This window comes from Phodopus roborovskii, unplaced genomic scaffold (genome assembly GCF_943737965.1).
Source record: "Phodopus roborovskii unplaced genomic scaffold, PHOROB, whole genome shotgun sequence".
NCBI lineage: Eukaryota > Metazoa > Chordata > Mammalia > Rodentia > Cricetidae > Phodopus > Phodopus roborovskii.
The window spans coordinates 27217736-27242284 of record NW_026125397.1 but is presented as its reverse complement, the minus strand read 5'-3'; the positions used below and the strand labels follow the sequence as shown (position 1 = coordinate 27242284).

The 24549-nt window shown below is 41.2% G+C and overlaps 1 protein-coding gene across 2 annotated transcripts; it reads right to left on the bottom strand.

Moving 5' to 3' along the window:
- Positions 1 to 1072: 1072 nt before the first annotated feature.
- Bves (blood vessel epicardial substance) lies at positions 1073 to 22884 on the bottom strand. Of its 2 annotated transcripts, none has more exons than XM_051175600.1 (7): positions 22652 to 22884; positions 19857 to 19981; positions 17650 to 17837; positions 16762 to 16870; positions 13771 to 13938; positions 12823 to 12964; positions 1073 to 1620 (listed from the first exon to the last, which is right to left on the bottom strand). In XM_051175600.1, exons 1-7 carry the CDS (start codon positions 22875 to 22877, stop codon positions 1496 to 1498), a joined length of 1083 nt encoding a protein of 360 aa, XP_051031557.1. In that variant the 5' UTR covers positions 22878 to 22884; the 3' UTR covers positions 1073 to 1495. The 2 variants fall into 2 exon arrangements, with proteins under 2 accessions (XP_051031557.1, XP_051031558.1); XM_051175601.1 differs by having other exon boundaries at positions 12877 to 12964.
- Positions 22885 to 24549: the final 1665 nt, after the last annotated feature.

Below are 24549 nucleotides of genomic sequence, written 5' to 3'. Positions count from 1 at the left end.
TCTTTGTAGAGGGTGTCATTATGTGTGGGTGAGCTAAGTAGTTTCATAGAAACTGAGATCCACACTATCACATCTGCCATGAGCTACTGGAGAAAGTGTCCCCTGGTTGACAGCCACAGCCTTGAAGCCAAGACTGATTTACCACTGTCTTTGTTTTTCAAGAATTAAGAGCTTGCTCAGTGAAACCATTCTGCCTTTTCATTTAACTTAGTTCGTCCCCTCACCCAAAGAAGATTCACTCAGAACTTTTCATGACGGAGGCTGGCTCACGTTAGTTTCAGTAGGTAAAGCAAACGTATGAGTAGCACAGCCAACCAGTGGCCTTGGCTGAGTGGCCTGTGTGCCATTACCAGATGAATTGAGTGATTTGGTCAAAGCCAAGTTGGTTGCCCACCCCTAAGATTGTGACTGGTAAGAAAGAAGACACATAGCAAGGCCCTCTTAGCATGGCCAGGTTAGATGCCTATGGTCTCAGATGAGTACTTGGTTTCCCCGCTATGCTCCTACCGGCCTTTGAAACATTAGTCTGTTGTTTTGAGACAAAGTCTCACTAGGTGACCCCAGGTGGACTTCAAACTCTGTCCTCATGTCTCAGTGTACCAAGTGCGGGCATTACAGGGGTGAGCCACTGTGTCTGGCTCAGCACATCTGCTTCTAAAGGAGCAATTTAGGGGTCACAAAAACACTCTGAAGGGCAAAGTTGACTTTCAGCATGGTACTTGCTCAGACCATTTCCCATTACTTCTAACATGAGGCCTTTCCCACATCTGAGCATGTGGCCAAGATGTCTCCAAATTACAAGGAAGAAAGTTGAATTTAGCTGCAAGTTGGTACTGAGATCCGAAATGCTTACACTCACTGCAGGTACTGCTGGTCCAGGTTTCAGTGTCACTGATAATGACAGGGATAAGGGTCATTGAAGGACACTCAGATGAGGGCAGTCACTACCAACCATCTGCAACCCAAACTAGGAAGATGACCTAATGGGGCAGGGGGCACTTCTGGTCTCAGGATAGGAAACAAAAACAGACAAATCATACTTCCTCTAAAATTTGTCATGAAAAAGAAAATAAACTGAACAAAAGGTAAAGTTTTTAATATTATATCAGCCTCAATTTCAACTTACATTGTTAAATGATCAAAAGAACAACTCACTCTAAATTACCAAGACAGAGAAAATACACATGTGAGACCAAAAAAAAAAAAAAATCACACTTGGAAAAATAGGTGAAAAGGTATTTGTATTGATAGTTCTAAGATTAATTAAAAATAATATTAATATATCTACTGAGAAAATACTTATCTCAAAATAGAGCAAGGCCAAGTCAGAAGGTTCAGCTAACTTAAGGAGCTGACAGGTCAGACAGCACACACCTTCCAGCTGTGGCCCTCCCTCACTTCCGGTCTGGCAGGACTGAAGCAACCACCTAGAAGTCACAGCACAGTGTGGCCCTTCTCGTCAGGACAGCCTCCATCTTGGTCACTTAAATGCTCATCAATGTAACTGATGGACTGTAAGTGTATCTGCAGACACCTGTACAAAGACCTCGTCGTCGTCTTCCACCCCTTCCTCTATTGGTTTCATCTTGGCAGAGGCTCGCTGCTGTGGGGAGGACACAGCTGTAAAGAAGCACAAAGGGCAAATTGCTGAACACACATGGTGTCCAACACCTGTGACATCGATGCAGAGCTCGTTCTTAGCTAGTTTAGGGGATGCAGCATGTTACAATCGAGTGGGTCACTGAGCAATAAGTCAAGAGTGAGATTCTCAGGCTAGGGAGCAGATCATACTGCATGTGCTTGGGCAGCACAAGCCTCATGAATATATAGAATTCCCACGGCACTGCTCCAAGGTCTGTTTCTGCTTACCTGATCCATGTCAATATCCTCCATGTAACTCCATCTAATTAATACTGGCCTTGGAAAGATGTTTTAATGCATATTTCCCTACAAACAACTTCTGCTTCCAAACTACAGAGTTTAACCTAAAAGTACATTTCCTGCCACCACAAGTTAAGCTACTTCCAGGAAGTGAAAGTGGAAGAAGTCAGGTGGGTGAAACACCACCCAGGGGGTAGAGAAGGCATCCACAGGTCTTTACACATGCTAGTCAACCAAAGAGACAATTCATTCACTCACTCATTTACCCAAAGCTCATGGTACATTCACCCTATAATGAATTCATGCCTGACAGCATACCAACTACAAATAAATCATATTTTAATTGTATGTATTGTGTATGTTTGTATAAGCACAAGCGTGAGTATGTGTGTGTGTGTGGCGGGGACATTTGTGCCACAGCATGAATGGAAGTCAGGAGACAACCTTCATGAGTAGGGTCTTTCTCATAGGACCCTCCCATGAGTAGCAGGGATTGAACTCATGTTGTCAGGATTGGGACCTTTATCTGTAGCAACATCTTGTGGGTCCTGAAAATAAGTTTTTGCAAAGTAGACTTAAGATGTGTGATGATCTGTTCCCATAACATCAGCCAGAATTTCTTCTTCCCAGTCAAGATCCATCCTATATATAAATGAGTCTCCACCTGCCTTGTCCTCCCCTACACCTGTGTACGCCTTTCTATCTAGCTACAGGGCATTTAGTCAGCTATTGCTGAACTGTGTTGGGGAAGAACAATGGATGACACTTAACTCTTCAAATACTTGGTGACATCAAAGGTGCACAGACAGACCTTAGCTGTGAAGCAGACTGGCCACACTGAAGTTAAAGGAGCTCACTGATACTTTCTGACAAGAGTAGGAAACAGCAGGACACCCAGCACAGGGGACAGCTGTAGCTATCAAGGAGGGTGGCAGGCATGTCTGGGGCTGCTCAAGGAAGAACACAGTAAGGTGCTTTGCTCTCAGTCACAACATACAGCTCAGTAAATGACAGAGGCTGCTCATGCAGGGGTCAACAGCAGACAAGCGGAGGAAACATTCACAAGGTCTGAATTCCCACTGTGCTGCCCATGGGCTGTGTGAATAGGTAAGGCGCTTCGCTACTTTGTGCCTGGTTCCTTTACTGAGACACCAGACTAGTAAGGATGGTGCTTATTGGGCCAGTTCTTAGATGGCTTATGTGATTTCTAAGTTCTTAGATGACTATGGGAAATAGAATGATCACCTTGTTAATATTTGTGAGAACACTAATCAACTAATCATACAGCCTTTGGAAGCCAGTGATCTAAATGAAAACAAAAAAACAAACAAATTATCAAAACTTATCACCACCTCATCAGAAAAAGCAATTTGTGTTTCTGAATATCAACTGCCTTGAGTACAGAAAAGACTGTCTTTCATGGCTTCCATCACTGTCTCTACTTATGATTGAATCTCATAAAATATTAACTCAGGCTGAGAATTCACCATCTCATAAAACCCTGAGGACACATGTCTAAGAGCATTACACCCAATCAATATCCCATAACATCCCATCATGGCTGTATACACACCTAACAAACACACCTAGTTTGTTTTGATATTAGTAGGGCTACTTGATCTGTAGTTTTCAAGGCCATCTATCAAACAAGGGATGATAGCCTCTAGTCTATGAGACTGGGTTCTACCTTGGAGCACAAATGGATGAGACAACTACTAACCCAACAGCTGTTATCTTTTCAGACAGAAAATAATAGTAACTAGCAATGTTCGAATATAACTGGACATGGTCATGGAAAACCTTCCAAGAACTTTCACCTCCTTGGAGGAAGAGTTTTATTCTGTCCCCATGGTATCTTCCTGGGGGAGAAAAAAACAATTGCTATACTTACTGTGTATCATTAAAAGGATGAGGAGTGGGCATCTACAACCTTAGGCAACATCCAGGGCTCTCAGGTATGGCTAAAGGAGGCCTAAACTCCTAGGAACTCACTGTTCTCCAAGTACAGCCTAGGCTTCTCCTCCTGCCCCACTACGTACACCCCACTGAAAATTGTGGGAGAGCATAGCCAGAGGCAGGGACAGGGACATCTGCGAGTCCAGAGTGGACGTGGCCAGATTGAGCTAGACCATGTGAAGAGGGGAAAGGGAAGGGAGAAGGTGTAGCAGCCAGGAGGCCAAAGATAAAAAAGGGCCAGGTAGAGAAGGGCAGCTAGGGGAAAGCACAGCCCAGCCCCTGGGCTGGAGAGTTCAGGGTAGAGGGTGGGGTATGTCAGTCATACCCTGTGACAGGTAGGGACTGAGAGATGCTGGGAGAACCTAGAAGGCAGGTCTGTTTTAATATGTTAAGTTGGCATCCCAGCTATTTGTCCCAGTTTGAAACTTAACAAATATACTCCTACATAATTCCTTGTACAATCCTCATCTCAGTTCTGCTCACACTATGGGGTGATGTGAACCTTTCCCTTATTGGAAAACAAGCATCGTTGAAAATTGTACACACCACCTCCTCTCTCCTTTGGCCTACCATACAGTCAGGACAAGCCCCTTCACAATTACTTAAATGTATGGTGATTCCCTCTGGGAAGCACTCCACAGAAGCTGTGGAAAACACGGTCACCACACTGAATTCCAGTCAAGCCCAGCTTGGGTGCTGGGGCTGGAGTCAAGCTCAGCCCCCAGTGCTGGGTATCATAGCCTTCCCCCAAATTAGTAAGTCCTATGCTAGTGAAGTCTCAGTAGGGCACAGGGACTCCAGGTCATCTCTCATCACCCATGGATTTTAACTACATTCCTTAAGTCTCTAGTCTTGACCACTGTGGCCTGTATTGTATCAATGGCAGGGAACAGGCTGTACATTTGCAGCTGGGTGATTAAGTCTCTCACTCACTGCTGGGTGCTTAAGCCTCTTCCTCACATCTGGGTGCTTGGGCCTTACCTTAAAGGCTGCTGGAAGACTAATACACTACTCAGTACATGGCCAAAAACCTGTCTACTTAGTGCCATCAACTGTTAACATTTTCCTGTACTCTCAGCAAGAACAAGAGCCTGGAAGGGATTGAGTGCTGGGCTGGGCATGGTGGTGCTGGGCTGGGCATAGTGGTGCTGGGCTGGGCATGGTGGTGCTGGGCTGGGCATGGTGATACTGGGCTGGGCATGGTGAGGCTGGGATGGGCATGCTGATGCTGGGCTGGACCTGGTGATTCTAGGCTGGGTATGGTGATGCTGGGCTGGGCATGATGATGCATGCCTGAAATTCCAGCACCTAAAAGACTGAGGACGAGGATGGCAGTGAGTAGTACAAGTTTAGCATGGACTACACCAAGAGGATGAGATCAGCCACCATACACACACGAAGGATCTAACTTAGCTGTTCCTTAGGAACTCAAACCACCCTTGAGGTGATGTGACATCACGACACTAGTGTTTCTATCTTATCCTCAGACGAATGAAAACAGCCAATTACGAGCCAATTACTGCCACCAGCAACTGCCCAGTGCCTCTTGTCTGCCTGACTCTTGGCTAGGAATCAAAGCCACAGAGTGCCCAGTCTTAGCAACCATCTCAGTTAGTCTAGGCTTCCCATGCCACTGAGGCTCAATGTGGATGTCACAGTCAGCAATCTGACAGGGTCACTTGGCCTGGCCTAAGAAACTACCCTGTTAACTGCTGCAAGAAAGCTGGCTTTGAAGAGTGAGGATGAACCCTGGTCCCTAAATGGACTCTCAGACCCACTGGGAGACCTCTAGGCTAGGGGAAGACATTATCACACAGCTGTAAATTATTCCATCACATCCTTCTACCAGCTTGACCAGTGTTGCATTAATTCTATGCACTGGCAGGCATTTGCCCAGAAGTCCCACCTGCCTCACATGCATGTGAAAGCACGAGAAGTTGAGAGAGAAATGGCACTTCTTCCTTGTTCAAGCGCTTTTTCTAGTATCCATATCCTTCAAGGGTGTGACACCAAGGTTCAGGACATCTCTATGATGCTTTTCTATTCCAAACTGGGGGAAGGCAAATAATTCTTCCATAGCCATTACATTTCCAGAAAATTAATTCTTGCATTTTCTTGTTAAACTACATTCATAGTTGGGAGACAAAGGGCTTAATTATATATTATGGTCAAGAAGAGATCATTATAATTATTATTTTTACTATTAGTTAAAATTGCCTTCTAATTTGCTAGGCTATGGCTACTAGTTAGTGGTTTCTTATGAAGAGTGTATGAAATGAATAGTCTCCAACTGAACTGCATTCTAGACAGGGTATAAAACTGCCAAATAGTGACATGAGAAGTTACCTTCACATTACACCCAGTGGTAAAAGACCCCCACCAACAGAATTCCACACCCTTTCCCACAAACACCCCATTTGTGAGAACAAGCACCCTTTCTTTGGAGCTGGACCCCAGGTTACAGATGCTTGGTGACAGGAGAGAATGCCACACTGGGTTGTACTCCTCAGTGCACTGCAGCAAATATTCAAGACAGACTCAGTCACACCCTTTCTACAATAGTGCCAGGCACCAGAGTGATAGCAACATCTCTTAGTAGAGCTGTTGAGGCTGTGACTACTGCCTATCAATGGATCAGAGCTCATCGTGAGGTTCCAGTGAATCCCAAGAGATCCTCATCTGTTCTACAAATAGACACAGGCTGTGGAGATAGGCTCGGCTCTCCATAGACCCCTTTCTGTCTTCCTAAAGTCCTGCAGGGGCCTTTTAACGCATGGAGCAGAGGGATCAGATGTGGCAGTGAAAACTGATGCACAGTGGATGGAAAGTCAGTGAGGGAAATTCCATTTGTCAGAACTCCCTGCCTATTAAGCTCCTTTCTATTTCTGTGAGCTTATAATAACACCAGGGCCTGAGGGCCTTCCCTAGGTTGAGGGTAAACAGATGATTAGCTGTTTTTAGATCTAGAGTGAAGGTCATGCCTGCTGCCTGGCTTGAGGAAACCACCTTAAGTCTGAGCTGCAAGGAAGTGATGCTCTGCAATAGGAAGTTTGTCTAGTGATTCCTCTTGGCTTGAGAAAGGGTTTTTGTTTTGTTTTGTTTTTGTTTTAATGCATGACACGTTGGTCATCTGTCTGATGATGCTCTTGGGTGTTTTCCTTCCCCTGTTGACTCTCACAACTTTTTCCCTCATTTTTTTTCAAAGTTATTATATTTAATCATCTGGCTAACTGCTTTAGCAAGTAAAGTAATTTTAAAAAAACTTTAGAAGATTTAAGACTTTAATTAGGTTATACAATTTTTGATGAGTAGTTATGAAGAAGGACTTAAAGGATTTTTAGAAGAATCATCATCGGGGTTGGGGATTTAGCTCAGTGGTAGAGCTCTTGCCTAGCAAGCACAAGGCCCTGGGATCGGTTCTCAGCTCCTGGGGGGGTGGGGGGTGTTGAGATCTGCTGACTTATGGCAAAAGTTGTTAGCCATTGTGTTACATGACAATCAAAAATAAATCTTACATAACACATACGTGTAAATCCAGCACTTGAAAGGGGGAGTTAGGAGATAAAGTGGTCAACTTCATCTACATAAAGGGTTTGGGGCCAGGGTGGGCTATGTGAGACCCTATCTCAAAACAAACAAACAAACAAACAAACACAAATAACCCCCCAAACACCTCCAAACTATCCAGATGTCTTAAAGCTTACGGGATAACTTTGATGTTATATACAAAAGGAAAACAATACACTTGTAGTTACTATCAGGAACAGCATCTTTAAGAACTCTAACTCAAACTCCAAAGTCATACATGCAGGAAGAACCTACTACCTTGTTCTGAATCAGCCATCACACCGATGTTCCACAGCAGGGTAGATGCACAAAGAGAACATGCAACAACTGTGAGAGTTTCAAAATAAAATGAGAACCATGACAGTTTGAAAGGAGGACTAGGAAGGGTTACTGTGTCAGATACTTTCTAATTGCTGAAGCAAAAATACACCACAAAGGCAAATGAAGGAGAGAAGGGCTTACTTTGGCTTCTGGTTAAGAAGGAACACAGTCCACTGTGGTCCAGATGGCATAGTGGCGGCAGGAGCATGAAGCTGCTGGTCACATTTTGTTCCAGGTCAAGAAGCAGAATGAAGACAGAAAATGGGAGTGAACTAGAGACTCCAGCAACAGTCTCAAGGCCTACCTCCACTGACAGTCACAGTCAGTCTCAAGGCCTACCTCCAGTGACACACCTCCTCTAGTGAGGTTTCAACTCTTACTGGCTCTGGGACCTTCCCCATCTGAGCACCAGCTAGGGTGCACATGTTCACTCACCCAAACCTCTGGGAGATATTTCATATTGAAATGACAAAAGGTAGGAATGCCAATGTCTGCATGTTTTTAAACATGTAGAGAAAAGGGAGGGGATTTTGAAGATATCACTTCATGTTCCAAAGATAATCACCAAACAATAAAAACTCACCAAGCTGAGCAGAAATAGGAAGAATTATCAGTGAGCCAAATTAGGTCACAAGAGGATTTAAATGAATAAACAGCACATTATTGAGCACTTTGAACAACTGTTACTTGGAAGGACAGCTAAAATAAAATTGGATGAGATCAACTTTTTATCATAAGATTTCCTCTCCAGGGTTACTGATGCATGTCACCAATGCAGGATTTTTTCCTGTGGGTGTTGATATTCAAACTCAGGTCCTCATGCCTGCACAGTAGGTACGTCATCAACTGAAACATCTCTCCATCACTCTTTTAAAGGTTTTCTTTAAAAAGGTTAAATATGTCTAGCTGTATGAAATCCTATTATTGTCATCCTAAAAATTGATACGATACTGTGTGAGGACAGTAGCCAACCACTGGACCGAGGAGGACAGGAACCCTAAGGCAACACCACAGCCCCCATCGCTGAGAATCAAACAGAAGAGTAAATATCACATGTCTCCATCCTAAAGTGTCAATGAACACTTTTTCAAAAAGTGAGGATTAGACAGCAATGGATTAAAAAAAAATGGGCACAATATGTCAGCCAAGGAAGCAGACAGATGTAAGCTTATGCTCAGGCTAATCAGGCGACACGAGACCATGACCAGGTGACTTACTCTCCCCAAGCTGCACCTTCCTGTCTACAAAATGGGGCGCTGCTCCTCCATACCCATGCAATGGCCGAGAACTGCCCACCAACTCCTCCTCCAGGTCACCCCGTCTGGTCACATCTGCTATTCGTCTGTGATCCACAAAGCCCCTGTTTATAAGTCTGCTCTTGTTCTTAGTGGGCATGGATACAAATTGAGTTGAACAGATAATTTCATGAAGCCAGCTTTGAAGCTAAGAATGCTACAGTGTCTTTTGTATCTTTCCAGGTAATAAATTCATAAGTCATCGAAGAGCAGCCTGTCTCTGCAGACTAAAATACTAACTAATGTGAGTCAAGTATATCTGCACAATGCACTCATCAGTGACATTGTCTTTGGCACCACTCAGACACAAAGCAAAGGCTTCTTCTCAGTAATAAATATCTTATTTCAGAATATCTTTATACTATCATAAGTATTAATTCTGTTTCAGGAAAAAATGGTTTAAACTAACAAACTCATTCCAAGATGAGCCAAAACTGATGATATAATCTAACTTATGGTTTGAAGAACAGAGAACCCAAGCAACTATTATTTAATCCAATAAAGTTAAAACAAAATTCTGCAGCTTTCAAGGAAATATAACAGGCTCTTTTGTTGCCATGACAATGTTTGTGCTTGGCCACACTTACTAGTGACAGAACTGCCACATACAATCAATCTGTGTGAAAGACAAAGGAAGATGGAGCATCTCAGATGTCACTGTAGGGAGTTGGTTAGAAGACAAGATGGAAAGTTTCCCTTACGATGAAGCAATGCTGACCAGGCAACAAAGAGGAGCCAGTTCATACAGATGTGACAGCATTATGTCCACTTACACACTTTGGCTAGCTTGACCCCTCTCTTCCATCTCAAAATTACACATGAAAGCTTGAAACTTGACCAACAAAGCAATAGGAGAGTCAAAAGAGTTAACCGGATTATGAGTTGAATAACCAGACTGAACTTTTCTCAGGCTCTCTCAATGCCTGCTTCTAAGTGATGGGACAGTTTGAAGCAGGGCACGGTGTCTGTGGTAGAGTACAGATCTTGCTGTGAATCTCACCTGCTGACAAGTAGAAAAATAGAGCACAAGAAGTGATAGTGGCAGTAATTTCATTGAAACAGTTCACTGAAAGTTTCTCTCACCTTTTTGTGAACTGCACTTCTGCTAACTGCACATCTGCTTGTAGACAATATCTACAAGACCACTGCCACCACCCATTCGTGACACAAACAGCAGAGTCCCAGAACAAAGGGAGTTCTACGGTCTCTTTATCAAACTGTCTGGCAGGACAACCACACAGGCCACACCTGGCAATGTGTTAAAATGTTAACTCCCAAGATGCACTGCTCCATCAGGAGCTGTCACCTGATTCCAAGTGATTTGTAAAAATGTTTAAAAATCAATGTCCTGGGGTTGGGAAGTACTTGATTCTGTGTTCACTTGACATCCACAAAGCACCAAGTCAATCCCTAGCACTGCACAGAATCAGGTAGGGTGGCATTTATCTAAAACCACAGAACTGGGGAGGTATGGGAGGCAGACGCAGCAGGAACAGGTTCAAGGCTAGCCTGGGATACCTGAGATCCTGTCTCAAAAAGAAATGTGGAAAAGGAATCAATATTCTGTAAGTAAAAAAAATGTTTACTAGAAAAGGGGCAGGGAGCTAATAAGAGACTGGGCACACACACAGGCACCTATTGGTTGGCATAATGACTGCTCTGACTGGCTCAGATGAACCAATCACAAAGCACAAGAAATAAGTTTGAAACTGAGCCTGTTTGAAGATAGTAACTTCCTTGTCTCTAAAAGCTATTCAAACTATTTATGTGAATATTGGGACAGACCTGAAATGACAATGACAGCCCCACAGAGTCAGGTTTCTGAGAAGCAGAGAAGGAAAGCAACTTTAAAGACCTAGATTAGCCTCAAGAACTGGTCAACTGCTCTGAATTATCTAAGGTTTACCTGGTGCAGCCTCCACAGGTCAACCATCCCATCAAGACTCAAAGGGATGTCCATGGACTCTCCATCTTTCCTTAGCCCAGCTGCTTAAATTCCTTTCCCGGGAATCTACCTGGTCATGTCTCCTGTGCAGTTGGCCTTCAAAAAATTGCCGTCCCTTTATCTTTTCAAAGACCTGGTACTGTAACATTAGCTTCTATGCACATGTAGTAGTAGCCTTTGCTGAGGATCAGTTTGTTCTTACAAGTATTTTATAGTTGGAGTGGATCCCTAAATCTATATCCTAGCATGCGCTGCTATGGAACTGAGACAAGCAAAGCAATGAATATCGCCAACTTCCTCTTCTTTAAAGTTAACTGTCATTGAACTAGGGTACTGTCAAAGTAGCTGGTCTCCTACTCTCACCATCCAATCTCCACAAAAGGAGGATGGAATGACCTGCCAACAGGGATGTCACTGGCTAAATGGTAACCACTATCAAGGGAACATGCAGCTGTCACACTGGGGTGGACCTTTATGACTTACAGAGTGCCTGTGGTAGGAATAGGGAGGGCCTGACACAAGCAAGACCCAGCCTCTTTTGTTTGATACCTAAAGTAAGTTGCACTGGATTAATACACAGCCATGTTTAATTTCCCACATGTGTTCCCCTTGAAGTCCCCTTTAGGTCTACAGAACATTTCTGTCTAGATTTTGGGTTGGAAGCTTCTGTCTAAAGGAGTTGAAGCTGTGCACAGCATATTGACTGTTTTGGGTTAAAAACACCTTAACCAGTACACTCTGTCCTTTCTCCTGTTTCTAACAAGCAGACAAGTTCAGGAGAAAGATGCCTCCATATGCTAGAAGGGAAGCAGAGTTCTTTTTCAAGGAAAGGATGTTGGGTCAGGGTTCTGTTAATAACTATTATGTTTATCTTCTCCACCCTCCCTATCTTTGCTCCAATTGGTACAAATGAATATCGGACCCCACCTGCTTCTTTGGTTCTTCTTGTTAATATGTTTTGTGTCAATTTAATTCTCAGATCAATCCAAAAGTAAACCCTGTAAGGGAAGAGGTGAAATTCTGTCTCTCCCAAATGCCAATTATATGGCTTGTAAATTCCAACCTCTTTCAACTGTGCAATACTTAGAATGTTAATCCAGTTCATGCATGCAAAACATGCCGTCACATGATCATTTACACAGACAGTGGTGGACGAGCATTTGAAGTTTAGTGTCTTTGCTTAGGAGGATATCTGGTCATCTGAATAGCTTTGAGTTGTGCAATGGAAGAATTTGCCTGCTTTTATGCAGTTTCCAATCAATTGATTCAAAGCTCTCCTACTTTCAAACTAATTCTTAAATTTCAAGCAATAAATTCTTAAAATAATTTAGTTTCTTTCATTTTGTTAATTTCGAACAATTGTGTGACTTGTGTCATCTACCTTGGTATAAGGCATACAGGAGAGTCTTGGAAACTTACTTGGTGGTGGTGTGTGGTTGTAACTAACACAGGTACTGAGTGGCCATCTTTAAGAACACCCTGTGCCTGCTCACTGGGCTGAACAGCTAGCATCCAGCTGCTCATAAACTCAAACACTGCTTTGGCTGTCTTTCACTAAAGCTAAAACCGTGAGAACCACAATGCCAAGCACCCACCCACCCACATGGACCCTTACACACTGTGCCAGTGTGTAAGGCCCGAATGTAAGCTGAACACATGGCAAAAGAAGTGGACAGTTTCAGAAGCAGAAATAAGAGCCCCAAAGCTGGACCTTGGACTGTATCAAACACAGTGGCAGCAGCTTCTCAAGGCTACAAAGTAGTTACTTGCAAGTAATTTTATCTGATCACAATGTCCATGTGTCTGTTCTAGTGACATCTATCAGAGCATCGAAGAGTCAGTGTTGAGAGGACTCACGGAGAGAAGATGTACTGGGTGAGCTCCGCAGAAAGTGGTGGAGGCTGTCCTCACCATCACTGGAGCTAGCGATGCTGTTCCTCATCTCTAGCATGGAGATCTGAGTGCACAGGCTCATCTGTGGCTCCAACTTCTTAACTTTCTACAAAGCAAAGTTACCAGACACCTGAGGTTTACAGCAGTTGACTCATGTGTTCCCTTGATATAAGTTAGTGCTCTATAAATGTCTGTTGTGGTTATTATTAGCTGTCACTTTAAATACATTCTTCCAAAACCTGAAAATCTGAATAATTTACTTAGTAATCTGAAATAGCAAGCACAACTTTTTCTTTATTTTTTGCCATGTGAGGGATCAAACCCAAGGCCTCATGTGTAACAGGCAAGCATTTTCCTGCTGAGTCTTGGCCCCAGCCCTACCCTACAGTAAGAAACTCCTGGACAAGGTAACCTAATAGGAACCCTACTAAGTGTTCTGGGCAGGTGGTACATGTCACAGGAAGAATGTTTTAAAAGTTCTCATCTGTAATTGGTTTAATTTATTTCTAAACAAATGTAGAAAATTAAGCTGCCTAAAGCCCTGAAAGGCCATCTCCTGTGTTCTCTGGATTCCTGGGACGTAGAGAGGATCCCAAGGCTAAATGCCAATTCTGAGTTTTACTTCTTGCAATTCTGCCTTTCCATGCCTTCCATACCCACTCCCTCCAATCCTCCTTAGATAATTGAAAGAGTTTTGGGGAAGACAGCACTCCATCCCACAAGTGTGGTACTTAACAATTTGGCCAAACTATGGCAATGGTGATAATTACAGAATACTTCCTTGTCTTCAAGAAAGAACTTGCTAAAGAGTCCTTCCATTACTAATATCCCCTCTGAAGCTTATGAACACTTAATGAAAAGTCAGGAAAACATACATATGTATTTAAGCAAAGGAATCAGAAAAGCACTTACTTTATCATTTAAGGTAGGATCATTCAGTGAGTAGAGTTTATTTGTTATGTCTTTCCCTATAAGATACCTAAAAATTTCATAGAGAAAAGGTTCTGACTCCAGAAAGTAAGTCAGTCTTTCTCTTGACCAGCATAAAAACCTGCAGTTATCATCTGCAACAATGGTAACCTGTGGAGAAAACAAACACATTAGCAAAAGTACACACATGAATTATGAGTTTATTAAGTTGATAGAATATGAACAGACACTATCATAGACATATTTATCAAATGAGTTATGACCTAACATACTATATAGAATTATGTTTAAAGTCATGCAATCTGTATACTAAACACAGGCAACTTCTCTGAGTCTTACTGCTTTAGACTAAAGAATGGACACCCTGTCAATACTGCTGTGGAGGCTGCAATGGGATATATTATTTACGGTAAAATATTTCTTTACCTGCTTCTGTTTACAATGAAGTTTAAAAACAGGCCTTCATGCAAATGTGTAATCGAGACACAGAGAGTATGTGTGTGCATGCATGTGTGTCTGGCTCTGGGACTCAAACCTGTAAATGTACTACCACTGAGCTAGCTGTGTGCCATTGAGCCACACCACCAGCGCTGGAGATTTGACATGTAAAGCAAGTTGTATATGAAAAACATTTCACCCAGATGACTCATAAATAAACATGAGAAAGACTCAAAAACTCAGATAAGCTACTAATATGAACAGCTGATGAGTGACCTTCTGCCACAGGTTACAAGGCTAGCTCCAAGGTAGCTTCCTGAGCTAGGTCTTCAACTAGCCCAAAACTGAGAAACCATACCCTTCCATGTAAGCAGCGCAATGTGGGAAAGCAGGGGTAGCCAAGCTTAAGCAAGTCTCTAACCCCTTTCTCCATGCTTTCAGGACTCAGTATCTAGAATGTTCTCCTACCATGCAAACTCTCTTCGACATTCACTTGTATGCTGTCTTTTGCTTCATGATGACACACATATCCTAAAAGGCCAAACTCATTAGCTGACATGTATGTGTGGACTCCTGAGCACACTGATGGTAGGGACCTTGTGTCTTCAGGTCTAAATGCCCGGCTTCATCACAGAGTGCTGGTCTGCCCACATTCATATAACAAAGTCGACGTAGGCAGACACTGTGGACAGAAAAGTCTATTTTGCATCCTCAGCACTAGAACAGTGCCTGCCCAATCTGGAGATTGGTGAAAGCTAATTAAACTGACGTGAGTTTTATCTGAACCTCAGAACAAATATTTCCAAAAGAGCTTTCTTTCCTGACAACAAAGGAGGATGTAGGTCTACCAAGCGAAGAAAAATTAAAACAAAACAAAAACAAAAAAAAGAAAAGTGATACTCTTGATCAGTGTTCATCATGACAAAGGCAGTTCCTGCCAAATGCTATCCCAGGCACTGATGTTGCAGTGTCAATAAGGAAGACAAGATGCAGTGCTGAAGAGATATATGCCTTAGTGGTTAAGAAAGCCAAAAGGACCTGAGTTCAGTTCCCATGACCCACATCTGTGACTTCAGTTCAGAGGTGTTTGATGCCTCCTCTGCTAGGCATGGTATCCTATACCTGAAATCCTAGCACTGGAGCCATATCTGAGAGCTATACACCCTGATCCAAAAGTAGCAAGCAGGTTGGGGGGGTGGGGGGGAGAGAAAGAGGGAGGGAGGGAGAGAGAGAGAGAGAGAGAGAGCACTCCTAGTGATACATGATACATTTCCTCAAACAAGACATACCTCCTATTCCTTCCCAAACAATTCCACTAACTGGGGACCAAGCATTCAAACACATGCTCCTATGGCACATTCTCATTCAAACCCCCAGTCAGTGCGCTGAAACTTGTACTTCCAGCAAATGTGCTCAACTTTTAACAAATTCCTCAATGACCTAGGTCTTTTACACAAGCCAGTGATAGCAAGACAGGGCTGACACACCAATGAAATTAACTAAACTGCACTTTCCCTTTATCTCCAGCCTCGGGCACCTCAAGCTGGAAAGTATCCCAAACTGAGCCTGTAAGAATCCCCAGCAAGGCACATTGGCCTTTCTTCTGTGATGACATCTCTTCAGTTCTGTCTCCCACTAAATACACACTGTATCAAAGCAACCCTGCGCCCAGACTATTTCCTCACTGCTATTTACCCAGAGACATATGCTCTTGGCCACGTCCCTAAGAACAGCAATACAACAGGAGTCCTAGGGACTTAGAAACAACCACAACCAGCTGCAATACAATGGAGCAATTTTCAAAAAATAAAAAGAATTAAAATGAATAGTCAGCATTTGAACTGCTGATAATATGAGGAATTTCCTCTTTGTCTTTAAACATGGCCATTACCTACAAAAGAATGAGGTGATTAGAGTTTTTTTTTTTAATAGGGTCTCTGGAGTTCTATTTTCCCTAATAAGGCAATCAATGATGTGAATGATGTTTTTAGGAACATAAATTATCTACAAGTGATATATTTTTCTCGTAATAAAATTGACTTTTTAAAAAAGGTTGCATTTATTTTATTCAAATGTGTGTGAATGCCAGAAGAGGGCATCAAGTTCCTTAGGGACTGGAGTCACCGAAGATTGTGAGCTACCATGTGGGTGCTGGAAATGAACTCAGGTATTCTCGAAGAACAGCCCATGCTCTTATGCAAATCCCCAAACAATAGTTTTTCAATGGAAATATTAATAAATTTAAATGACCCAAAATCTTTGAAAAATGGAATAGCAAGCAAACTCACACCCCAGAATAACAGTGTTAGTGCCACAGCTAGATTAGAGCATGGCTTTCTAGACCCCTGCCTCTAGTTATGCACATACAAACACTGTTGCAAGGTAGGGTTTGTTGTTTTATCACATTATACTATGTATACCCATGTGGCTATCTCCTTTTTAGAAAAGAAATCACCATCACTTTCCCATTTCACTTGAATTGAATGAGATAATGAGAACAAAATAGTTTTAATCTTCTTTAAAACCAAATCATACCTGGAATTTTTCCCCCTTGTGCATCTGGGTTGATCTGAATTCTGGAGAATCTACAAAGGCACAGGGGTAAATGTTATGCAGAAAATGTCCTCGATAGGAGACCTTCATTCTGGTAACAGAAATCAACATGTTAACAAGCATGCAGCATTTCCCAAAAACAAATAATTCTTTTTATCACCAAGACATTATAGTAATTTACTTGCAATAGTTTTAAAGATTTCACAAATAATGAACACAACTAAAAGCACTCTCAGAAGCACAAATATTTTTTAAAACAACATAAGAAAAAAACAGCATTAATGTACACCAAGGTTACCATTATTGTTACTCTTACAGGTGGAGTGAATATATAATTTGTACATAACAGACTTGTGAGGGGAAAGGGGATGCTGTTAGTAACTGTTTCAAGACAGGCACAGTGACACACAGCCACAGACTGAGTTAGCCACAGAGTCACATGAGCCTAGGACTTTGATACCTCATCTAAAACTACCACCAAATGAACACAGTAATAATTATACCCATACAACATTGGTGACTCTCCTCTCAGATCATCCATATGTATTGATATTCAAAAAACAAACAAATCACCATTGCCACATGCATAAGCTTCTTGAATTTAATTTAAACCCATTTCCATTTTGACTCATTAACTTCAAGCAAAAAGTAAACATGATTAAAAAGTATTCACTGTTGAAAATTTTGGATTTAATACAATTCAGGACCATGGTGTGTACCTATACTGTTCCACAGCAGTCCAAATGTCGTTGCAAACTGACTTTCACCAACACAGTCATTGGTCCTTCCATTAGCTGTCAACATTTACTTCCCAGAAGCTATAAAAGATGGGAGGCTACTCAGGGATTCCTGTCTCCATACAACACTTACCTCCCTTTGAGGAGAATACTAAGACGATCGTCAACTGAGGTTTTATCCTCTGTGGCATAAGTCTGACCCTTTTTCAAGGTCTGGATCATACAAAACTGTCCAGTTAACCTTCTGAATAAATCAGGAGGGACACGGAGTGGTTCAAACAATCGGTGGTAGACACCGCCCAGCTCCTTTTCAATCTTGACCTGAAAGACAGTGATGCCAAGATCCTGCAGTTCCCAAACATAGACTCTTCAGGGCAGGATTCAAGAATAAACAAATCTATGATACACACCAATGAGTTGCTGTACATGGTCAGTGGGGTCTTAGAGAGTTACTAATGGTGTAATATATACCCTATTGGGGAAGGGAGAGGACCTGATTATGAAGCAACCTTTCTAATCTTAGAAGCAGTACACAACACAATGTTTCTTTAAAAAGAAGAAATTACCTTAACTTTTAATTATGATAGTGATAAAGTAAGAATTAAAGGAAAAACAAATTTACAAAATAATGCATTAAGCATTTTATCTCCATGTAATTATTGAATGCATCAAGGCAGGAAAGCCAATGCTTGCATTTACATATTCGCAAGCAAAGGAAAAGGGAAGTTTGTAGAGAGTTCTGGTGTGGTGGTCTCAGCCTAAGCTATGCAGCATTGACAGCAGTCCAGTGACTATCTTAATCACCCCTTGTCAGAGTCTCAGCACAGCTACAACAGTTAGTGTGCTTTAATGCCCTGTTGCTCACAATTGTGTTCCAACATTAGCAGGCTTGGCCAATGAAATAATGAGCAAAAGTGACACGGATTTTTTTTTTTTTTTTTTAAAGGAACGGTTATGTGTTTGTTTGCTTCTTAAATTTTGTGTATGGGTATATGGTCAGCAATATGTGCAATCAGTACCCATGGGGACCAGAAGAGGGCATTCGCTTCCCTGGAATTGGAGCCAGAGACTGTTGCAGCCACCACATGGGAATTAAACCCAGGTTCGCTGCAAGAGCAGCCATGCTCTTCACCACCTCACCACCTTCTTGCCCCTTGAACAGATGGATATTTTCTAACTTCTGCATAGTCCCCTCTGCCATGCTGCTTTAACAGAGACCCCGAAATGTAAGAAAGAATTAGTGATGCCTGTCAACAGGTAAGGTGAGCAGGAAGAAAGGCCCCTGCTGGCCTGCATCACTGAGGTCCCATTCATTACACAGCCTAATCCAGAAAAAAACTGACCAATACAGATAAGCAGCCCAAACTGAGCTGCTATGTGTGAGGAGATTACAGATTAGTGGAGTGTCCACAATGTGTATCATCTGTATTTCTGTGTAAAATATCTGATTTTCTAGTATGTTTCTATATTACATCCAGAGCTAAGATGGGCATTACAGCCTTGAGTGACTGAATGTTTGTACTTAGGTCAGTACCATGTGTGGCGTGATCTCTACAAACCCAGCTATTTTCTACTTTGTTTATATTCTCAGAGGTTGTTTTGTTGGTGGGTTTAGTTGTTTTTTTTTTTTTTTTTCTTTTCTTCTTTCTGTCTTTTTAATTTTTTTAAAGATGGGACCTATTCACAGCTCAAAGCTGACTTCAAACTCACTATGTAGACCAGGCTGGCCTTGAACTGTCACTCCACCTGCCCCATAAGTGCTGGGGTCACAGATGTGCACCACAGCACTCAGGCTTGCTTTAATTTTGGTTTTTGCACTATTAAGAAGAAACAGTAAGAGAAGTCAGAGTTAAAAATAAGAAAGTAAGTATGGATAGTCTGTAAAATAGCCTCAAAAAGTGCTGATTTCTTTACATGAATATTTTAGAATCAAGAAAGATAATAGCCATTATAATAAGAAAATAGAATGGAGTATCTGAAAACCATTAGTATGAAATGGAAGTTGCTTATTGGTAATTTTATAACTAAGCAAAGATATTCTTAAGTGATAACTAAGTAACAGCAGACCAGGAAATAATCACATAATATGCCTAAAAAAATACAGTATTAGTCATGTGTTCATGCTCTAACAAGTCAAAGTTTGGAAAATTCATTTGTTAAACAAATTTCACAGATTTTCAATGCTTTTCTCTCAAGCATTTACACAGAAAGCTGGATATTCAGAATATGTGAGAGAGACTAAGGCTGTCAGCCACTCACTTGCAAGTCTGAATGAAGTACTTTAAAAAGCTTTCATATTTAAAGTCCTATTCTTATTTTTAAAAAAAAATTAGTAATTACCGGTCTTTTCTTGTACAAAAGATATGAAAGATGCAAGATATTGATACCCAAGAATACAGAGTTCCAGATCATTATATCCAAGGCACATCGGTAGAGAGTGGCCCAGACTACATAAAGGGTACATCCTGTTGAGTAACAGAGGTAGCATATTAGACACACACAACAGAGTCAGCAAGCAGCTTTAACAGAATCCTGTTCTGTCTAGAACCAAACACATTTAGAAATACTTAAAGCTGAATACCACATTACATTCTAGTTTATTATTAAAAAAAAAAAGACCCCCCCACCAGATAACACCCACCCACCACCACCACCAACACACACACACACCTTAAGTTCTCATTGCTGCTGTTTCAATGTATTCACTCTGCAGACAGTACTCTATCAACTAAGGACATCCTTAGTCCTAGGATTTAATTTTTTTGAGACAGTGTCTCCCTCTGTAGACGAGGCTATCCTTAACTCTACATTCTCTGCCTCAGCCCCCCTACATAACGGGATTACAGGTGTGCACCAATGCACTCACATGATGATACAGGTTTTGGTAAGAATGGCTGTTCACTGAAGATGGACCTGAAGGTAAAGCAAGGGAATGAATTCCACAGCTTCAGATAACACTGAAGAAATGTTTTCCAAAAGCTTTCAACAAATTTGCAAGCCTTACTAGTTAGAAACCCAGGTACTGCTCTGTCAATGTGATAAAGTCTGAAACTCCTCTCCAGGTGGCAGTAGCACACATATTAATCCCAACCCTTGGTGGATCTTTGATGCCAGCCTGGTCTACAGAGGGAGACCCCATTCCCACCCACCCCCAATTTTTTAAAAACCTCATTATTTGGTAAAGAATGTGCACTGCATTTTATTTTGTATTTTTGTGATTAGTAGTGAACTCAAATATTTTATTTGGTCTTTTGAACATCCCCTGTTGCTCAGGCTAGTTTTGAGCCCTCAGTGTGGCTGAGATTTTCACTGAGCTTCTGATCTTGAGTGCCAGCATGCTCTACTATGCCTAGTTGATGATGCACCAGGACCTCACCCTGGGCTTCATGCAATCAAGGTAAGTACTGTACCAAATAAGTGGTGCCCTCAGCCAAAAGCAAATATTTTACTGAAAAATGTAGTGACCTGAATTTTCACTTGGTGATTATCCAATCTGCAAATGGCCTCTTCTTGTACATATATAATATAGTTTTAGTTTAATATTATCACTAACATATAGATTTATAGATTCGTGTGCACATGAAATCTAATTTTTCACATTAAAAGTCAGACATGCGAATGACAGACTTTATCACAGTGGAACATCTGGGTAAAACTCATCCCTTTACTTCCTGGGTCCCAGTTTCCTTATCCCTAAGTGCTGGGCTAACAGATGCGTTCTCGTACATTTTACCACCAGAACTTCTGTCTTAATATTTATAATTAGGATTATAGGTTCCCTCCACCCAACAACCTGCCTCTGGAATGACTACCTTAGTAAACATTACACAGCCCCAAAAATCTGACTCCTACCTAGACTTTCCATCTCTTCTTGTCATCTTTTGAATATTCAGGCACAAAAAGCTAGTCTTCCTTTGTACTATGTTAAAATCTCTTTTCTTCTGTGCCCTTCACCAGGTTACTCCATGCTCACACTTAAGAGAAACTGGTCATTTCCCCAAAGCTGTCTGTACTATCATACAGGACCTTGCCTTGCATTACCACTGAGCCTGTCACCTGATTGCCCTGAGCTCTGGGTATAGACGTGCTGGGCTCATCTGACATGGGCTGGGCTCATAGACATACTGTGACTGTCTATCTGTTTTCCAAGAGTAGAGACTGCCTTCCTTACTCTTTGTCTGATATATTAAAAGGGCCATATCTGCACCTAAATAAATGGAGATCAAGAGGACAAATCATATAAAGAATTTGTCAATAATCTTCAGTTAAAACAGAAAATCTATTGTTTCAATATTTTGATGTGAATAAACTTAGCATGCTCAGTTAATAGGGCCCAAAATATTCATATTATACACATGTTATATAAATGCAACACTTAAATTAGTATATGTGGGAATTGTTTTGTTCTCGATATGACTTCACTGGCTATAGCAAAATATCTTTTCAAATCATAGTGGTTGAAACAACACTGCTATTTTGTGCCAGGCACTACCCTAACATACATTTACCTAATTGTCACAGTAATCCTAAAAGGTATTTTTATTTTTATCTTTCTTTGATACAAGGGAAACTGGTGTGACAGAAAATTAAAGTCATTTGCTCAAGTTACAGTTAGCAAGCAGTGGCATTAGGACTGGACCCACACACTCAGGCTCCAACATCCACATCCTTCCACATGAATGAATTTTCTGACAAGTAGAACTTGCACAGTATAGAAAAGCATACACCACGTACACAGTAACCCACACAGTATAGCAAAGAATATACTGCTTATACAGCTTACACAGTAATCCACAAAGTACAGAAACACATATACTACTTACACAGTAGCCCACACAGTATAGAAAAGCATAAACTGCTTATGCAGTAACACACACACAGTATTGAAAGGCATACACCGCTTACACTGTAACCCTCATAAGTATTGAAAGGCATACACTGACTAGGTAGTTAAGAAAGGAAGACAATGGCTGTGTGGAGGCCCATTTTCTAAGCTGGTGGACAGACTGCTGACCGGAATACAGAGATTTCTGTTTCTTCTATGCTATACACCTGGAAAGGACACTCTAGTCTCCCATTACAAAACCCACCCAATGCCAGTCCCACAGAAGTTATTCAAGCACAGAGTGTCTCACCTATAGATAGCATCCCTCTAAGCAGTATCATGTGGAGGTGAAGAGTGGTTGGAATAACCAAACCAACTGCTAAACAAACGTTTGCTAAATGAAAAACCAGATGATGGACCTCTCTCCAGTTTTCACAAGTGGTCTCATTGGAAGGCACAGGTGTGATGCTTCCCAACCCAGAGGTAAAACCTATTACAGTTGATTCTGCCAATGAGCTGGACTCTGTATAATTCATGTTGAAAAGTCCTATAAAGACAAATATACAATCAATTATAAATGCAAACTTCATTTTATCATTCCCATGACAGGTAATATAACAAAATTATTTTTACATTACATGCTGGTTGACAGAGTTTTCCAAATCTTACCAAGTACACAATTTCAAACTCCAGCCCTGTCACAAAGTCAGAATACCCTCTTTATCTGTCATAATGATCCCCTTCCTTGAAATGAAATGGCTCAGAGAATGCACAACTATTCCAACATAGGCACATACATGTGACACACACATACTTGAAGAGGGTGAGAATCCACAGTTGTAAGAAACTAACCCCCACATTCATGGGTCACATCATTTACATAGTTTAGTAGTCTTCAAAACATTCACAGTGGAGACTGATTCTAAGCACAGGAAAAATCAGTTTAAAATCTGGTTTTCTGATATTTCTCATATTTATTACTTAAAAGCTTAAAGTACAGGGCTTTATTTTATGCCATTGTGAAATCATTGCCACATAGCTACTATAATATGTGCACATAATACATATCCATACACTTTACTGGCATATGCACCGAAATAAAGAATTTAAATAGCATTTAAAGTTTCTTTTATTCTCCAACTTAAGTCTCCATTTCCATTCCTCAAATAATTCTTGTTGATAGTATCTCACAAATTAGAAAGTAGTAAATGTACAATTTATATGTAGGACAGTTCATGAATATACATTTAGGTATTTAATATTAAGCACCTTAGCAAATACATTTCAAGTAACATACATTTTGCATGAATTTATATAAAACAATACAAAGCAACACTCCATCCTGTCTGTTATTATCTACTCTTAGTCTCTGTTACACACACACACACACACACACACACACACACACACACACACATCCCTTCATTATTAATTACATAAATTTAGTCCTTAACAAAAACCATGTAAGTTAATCTATTTCATTTTTTAAAGTCAAGTGAAGACCCAGAATGTCTTTAAATTTAATTTAGAAATATATACATCTTTCAAAATAAAAAAAAATTCACTTTTTAACATAGAAAAGATTTTAAGTGGTATATAATAGGTGTGGTTTGAACATCTTGAAAAGTTGTTAGACAAGTAAGTATATGTGGGTAAAATCTGTATATCTTAAGATGAAAAACAAATTTATAAATATTAATGAAGTAAGTAAGTGAAAGTTTACTTTTGTGACATTCATTTTGTGGTGCTGAGCATCACAGGGCTTTAAACATAATAACAAGGGAGCACTCTACCACTGAGCTACATACCCACCCCAAACAGTTCACAAATAATAAGTTGACTTAAATATTGACTTTCTGCAAAAAAAGAAAAAAAGAGAATTCAACTACTTTCCAAAAGTCTTGAAAAAAAATAAAATTATATAATGGGGGCTGGGGGCTCATTTCAAGAAGTAAAAGTGCATTCCCTGCATCCTGCTTGCCAATAGCTACCCAGGGCCAGTGGGAGGCAGGGGTGGTACTTGTGGATCTATACCCTTCCAAGACCTCCACCTATAGGACACCGTCGCCGAGTAAGGGCTGAATGGGATGAGAGGGAAGCATGAAAGGGACAGACAACCATTTCACTGCTACTTTCCCGAGTCACCAGGAACCACATTAGCCAGGGATCAGGGTTTCCCTCCTCTGTTTTCCCTTGGTCTTCCTTCGC